General features: G+C 42.0%; 1 protein-coding gene across 3 annotated transcripts in view; it reads left to right on the forward strand.

Moving 5' to 3' along the window:
• The window catches only part of TIMM23 (translocase of inner mitochondrial membrane 23), a 37,613-nt gene extending 33,301 nt beyond the window's left edge, over positions 1–4,312 (forward strand). For all 3 annotated transcript variants that reach the window (XM_003903616.3, XM_031652689.1, XM_021943239.2), the window contains one exon: positions 3,775–4,312. In XM_003903616.3, the coding sequence (XP_003903665.1) occupies positions 3,775–3,890 (116 nt within the window). In that variant the 3' untranslated portion in view covers positions 3,891–4,312. The remainder of the gene's footprint in view (positions 1–3,774) is intronic.
• Positions 4,313–5,639: the final 1,327 nt, after the last annotated feature.

The raw sequence follows: 5,639 nt of genomic DNA on the forward strand, positions 1-5,639 counted from the left end.
TTTTCTCATGTATAAAAGAGGTGGTGCTTGCCTATCACTTTGGAAGAACTACATAAGGATCCCAAAATATGGGAGGTAAAACTGAAACACAAGTCATATTTGCTTTGCTTTATAGAGTTTGACCATTGGCCTTATTTGGTTACTCTGTTCAAAGCAAGTACCTTTGCTTGTCAACCTCCTGTGCTTAGTTGTGTAGAGTTGTTTGAGTAAAGAAACCCTAAGAGACCCATAAACTTGCAAACAGATCAACCAATTGGGAAACCCTGGAATTAATGGAAACAGTTACAATTAGAACATGGCTGGTATGTGGTAAAAGGCCACCCTTGAGTAAAGATTAGCTATGTGTTAAGTACAAACACCAATGTTTAGTGTCTTCTTGTTGGAGATGATTTTTTTTCTCTTTGGCTTTTAAGAAGTAACTTCATTGATTTGAACTAAGTTTTTGATTCATTTGGCAAGAAAATAGAAAGCTTTTGGGGGAGTAAAATATTTAATATGTTACTGGTGTCCCAAATACCTTTTTTTTTGGAGACAGAGTTTCCCTGTATTGCCCAGGCTAGAGGCTAGAGTACAGTGATGCGATCTTTGCTCACCGCAACCTCCACCCACCAGGTTCAAGCGGTTCTTTTGCTTCAGCCTCCCACATAGCTGGGATTATAGGTGCCCGCCACCATGGCCGACTAATTTTTGTATACTTAATAGAGATGGGGTTTCACCATGTTGGCTAGGCTGGTCTTGAACTCCTGACCTCAAGTGATACGCCCACCTTGGCCTTCCAAAGTGCTGTGATTACAGGCGTGAGCCACCATGCCAGGCCTTTTTAAAATTTTTTTTATTTTTATTGTTTGAGACCAGGTCTGGCTTTGTTGCCCAGGCTGAAGTACAGTGGCACGATCTTGGCTCACTGCAACCTCTACCTCCTAGGCTCAAGCAATCCTCTCACCTCAGCCTCCCAAATATCTGGGACTGCAGATGCATGCCACCACGCCTAGCTAATTCTTTACATTTTTTGTAGAGATGGGTTTCACCATGTTGTCCACGTTGGTCTTGAACTCCTGGGCTCAAGCAGTCCGCCCACCTTGGCTTTCCAAAGTGCTGGGATTACAAGTGTGAGCCACTGCATCCGGCCCCCAAGTGTGTTAAAGCCTTATACATCCCATTTGTCAGTATGTTACCCCTAGTGCGTATGCCAAAGAGGATTCCCAGGGAAGCTTGTTATTTGATAGCTGAGAACTAATGTGAGAATCCTTCCATAATGGCCAAGTAGATACCATGTTCTTAGAATGCACAAAGCAAAGAACCGGCTAGAAGCAGTGGTTTTGCGGCTCTTTCCAAAGCCCATGGACTGACTTCACAGTCTTGTGGATTATTGACTGTAGGTTCAGGGGAGTTAATCTGAAGTTGAATATGTGGTCATAGGAAATAATGTCTGCAAAAGTATTGTGTTTTCAACTACCGGCCCGTCATCATTTTTCCACTGACAAACAGCGGTAAGGGCACCTTGGCTATTGCTTGGTTTTATGTTCAGAATGGGGTTTTGAGTTACTACATTTTGGCTACCTGCTTGGAAGAATCCTTATTACACTCAAAATTAGATCTAATAACTGAGCCATAGCAATGCTGTTGCAGATACCTTTAGCATTTATTCTCCTGTGCCTCATAGTTAATAATTTCCACATTAGGAATTTGGTCTAATTATAGTTCACTTTCAGTTCTGCAGCTTTTTACTGATTTACTAGGCAGAGACATGAGGTTGATCCTATTAAACTGAACAGATTATTTTGAGTGTACACTATTTTCCAATTATTACAATTTTTCAGCCACATTGAATACAGTTAGAAGTTTAACTGCTATACCTATAGTCTAAATATGGTAAGTTCACAAAGAGATGATGTGAACGTCAAGAAGATACCTCACATTATACTTTTAGTGGGGTTTTTTTGGGCTTCCTAAAAATATTTTTGGTCCCCCTACACATGTTTGACAGCTGTTTATAGATAATGTCTACAGTTTCTGTTTGAGAGAGATAATTATGACACTTAGCATTGGAAAACTAAGAAGAACGTAAGCAGGTCAGCTATCAGAAGTCTTCAGACTGGAGAGATTCCTGGAGGGGGAGTGGCCCTTTAATCCATCAGCTGAAGCCATCTGGTAGGACACTCATTGCAGAAATGGTTCTGAAATGTTCTAACTCAGCAACATCACTGAATGTCACAGAATTGACAAACACAGAGCTAAAGGGCCTCTAGCCAACCCCACAACTCCTCTGTACCTTTGTGTCCCTAACATATGACTTGGAACAAATACAGTCTAGGTACAAATATGGCTACCTGAAGTTTATGATCCCTACTCATGGAGCTGCATGAGGACATCACATTTTTTAAAAAGCTACTTTGGGCACCCCCATTCCTGAGAAGTGTTGTAGCTTGGTTTCCCTTTGCTACATAACGTTTGTAAGACTAACATTTAATAACCATACACAGTTGGGGCATTTTCTATTTTGAGAAATTTATTTGTAGCTTCCTCTTATTTACACCTGGGGACTATTTTTAAGTATTTTTGTTTCTCCATTGCAAGTGAAATCCTTGTTGCTAATCTTTTGCCATATGTAGAATTGTTCACTTGTTTTCAAGCAGGTAGTTCAATATCTGTAATTCTTGAATTCTTTTCAGCTAGCACGATGCTAGGTGTCCCTCACTGCTTATTAATTGTAGGAGATCGATGCATCAGTGTGCAAAGTGGGGGTTGGTCACTAGCACCTAACTCAAAGTGTGATTATAGCTATCTTTCCACTTTTTTTTCTTTTTTTGAGACAGGGTCTCACTCTGTCACCCAGGCTAGAGTGCAGTGGCATAATCTCAGCTTACTGCAGCCTCGACCTCCTGGGCTCAAGCGATCCTGCTACCTCAGCCTCCCAAATAGCACATGCTACTCCACTGAGCTAATTTTTCTATTTTTTGCAGAGACAGCGTTTTGCCATGTTGCCTAGGTTATTCTCAATTCCTGAGCTCAAGCCTGCCTCAGCCTCCTAAAGGGCTGGGATTACAGGTGTGAGCCACCATGCCTGGCCATCACTAATCTTCAAGGTTAATATTTGGAGGATCCATCCAGAGTCCAAAGGTTGTTAATACTCTTTCCAGATAGGGTGCCACCTTGTTTACATTACAGTCTTAAATCCAATGACAATGCTAGTGGAGTTCTAAATGATATTACTAGCAGGAAATGACTGTTTTAGTTGCAGCTCCAGTAATAAACTGCCATAGGAACAAGTTGGAAAGTAGTGGGGGGGGCAAATGTGAACATGAAAATGTCAAGTCGTATGTATTACACAAGTGGTATTACTTTAAAAACTTTTATCTCCTTTTTGAGATGGAGTATTGATTTATTTAAAAAATGGTCTCTCCCCATTTCACAGTTTTTTTTTTTTTTTTTTTTTTTGACGGAGTCTCACTTCTCTCACCCTGTTGTCCAGGCTGGAGTGCAGTGGTATGATCTCAGCTCACTGCAACCTCAGCCTCCAAGTAACTGGGACTATAAGCACACATCACCACACCCAGCCAATTTTTTTGAATTTTTAATAGGGTTTCAGTATGCTGGCCAGGCTGGTTGAACTCCTGACCTCAAGTGATCCACCCGCCTCAGCCTCCTGAAGTGCTGGGATTACCTGAGCCATGGTGCCCAGCCCATTTCACAGTACTTTTTATTTAACCCTATCATGCTAGGGCACTATGCAATATATGGCTGTTTCATTTTCCTTTTGTCTCTTTTTCCCAGGTGGTCTTCGAGGGATAGCACGAGGTGGTCTGACAGGACTAACACTTACGAGCCTCTATGCACTATATAATAACTGGGAGCACATGAAAGGCTCCTTGCTCCAACAGTCACTCTGAAGATTTTGCCAACTCATGAATGGAGGACACTTAGTATCTAGATCATTTTATAAGACAGTCTGGAGTTATCCTCTCTCTCCTACCTGCAATTAGTTTGAAAAATTGGAGATTTTGATTTGCTGTGATGAAAATCCTGGATGGTTGACCAAGACTGGCACTTGTTCCAGCCATTAGTGAGTTGAAGCCAAAGGCCTTTGGTGACTCAATGAGAACCATGGTTCTCTTCTTCTCTGGAGAAGATCTTGCACATATCTCTTCTCCTCCCCCATGAACTAGAAAACCACTTACTCCCAGAATTCAGGTCATGCTTGTCAGTACTATATCACCAAGTCTGTTCATTTAATGATCCAAAACTGTAATGTTGCACTGTATTCCAAATAAAGGGTAAAAAGAGAACTAAAGTTGTAACTCCAACACAGAAACATAGTGGTTGTCTCAATTTAAAAGTATCTACCTTGGTATAAAGTGAAAGGTACTCTCAGCATTTTCTGTCCCAATTGAGGCAAAACAACATCTTCATGTTTGTGTTGAAATGAGCTACTGGTGGCTGGGTGCGGTGGCTCACGCCTGTAATCCCAATACTTTGGGAGGCCAAGGCAGGAGGATCACCTGAGGTCAGGAGTTTGAAGATCAGCCTGGCCAACATGGCAAAACCTTGTCTCTACTAATAAAATACAATAATCAGCTGGGTGTGGTGGGCGTGCCCCTGTAACCCCAGCTACTCGGGAGGTTGAGGCTGGAGAATCGCTTGAACCCAGGAGGCGGAGGTTGCAGTGAGCCCAGATGATGCCACCGCACTCCAGCGCAGGCAACAGTGAGACTCCATTTCAAAAAAAGAAATAAGCTACTGGTGGCATTCACCAATAGAGCTGATGCTAAACCACCTCAAGGTATTTCAAGTTAACCATTAGACTAGCATACTAGAACAATCTTTCCAACGATCCTGCTTCATTCCATACATACTAACTCCTCACTAGGAATAAATCAGAGCTAGGTTTTGGTTTTTTTTTTTCGAGACAGGGTCTCACTCTGTTGCCCAGGCTGGAGTGCAGTGGCGCGATCTCAGCTCACTGCAACCTCTGCCTCCTGGGTTCAAATAATTCTCCTGCCTCAGCCTTCCAAGTAGCTGGGATTACAGGCACTTGTCACCGTGCCCAGCTAATTTTTGTATTTTCAGTAGAGGCGGGGTTTCACCATGTTTGTCAGGGTGGTCTCAAACTCCTGACCTCAGGTGATCCACCCACCTCGGCCTCCCAGAGTGCTGGGATTACAGGCGTGAGCCACCGTGCCTGACCAAGAGCTAGATGTTTTTCAAGGAAGCCTTGGGAAAACTAAAGGACATAAGGCCAAGCTGTTTAGTTTGAGTTTGTTTTCTCATCCACAGTATGAAGTTAATCATGTATAACTGCACTACAGGTTACATACATAAATATTACTGTATTAAATACCGGGTGGCTCTATGATTGGAGAAAGTAAACTAGGGCCTTTTTGGATGTATCTAGTAAGAGGAATCCAGTAGAAAGGCACTGAGTGTTAGCTGAAGTCCTGTAGGTTTTTTTTAATAGATACGAATAGTTTTCATAAAAGACTGAAAATGGAGGTTAATATACCTATTGTTTTCTAATTTTTCATAAAATACACTGGTTATTTTTATGCTCAAGCTGTTTCTCAGCTGGATTCCTAACCAAAAGTTACATTGTATAACACCACACTTTGTGACAAATAGTTTTACAAATAACACGCAACAAC

This window comes from Papio anubis, chromosome 11 (genome assembly GCF_008728515.1).
Source record: "Papio anubis isolate 15944 chromosome 11, Panubis1.0, whole genome shotgun sequence".
Lineage (NCBI taxonomy): Eukaryota > Metazoa > Chordata > Mammalia > Primates > Cercopithecidae > Papio > Papio anubis.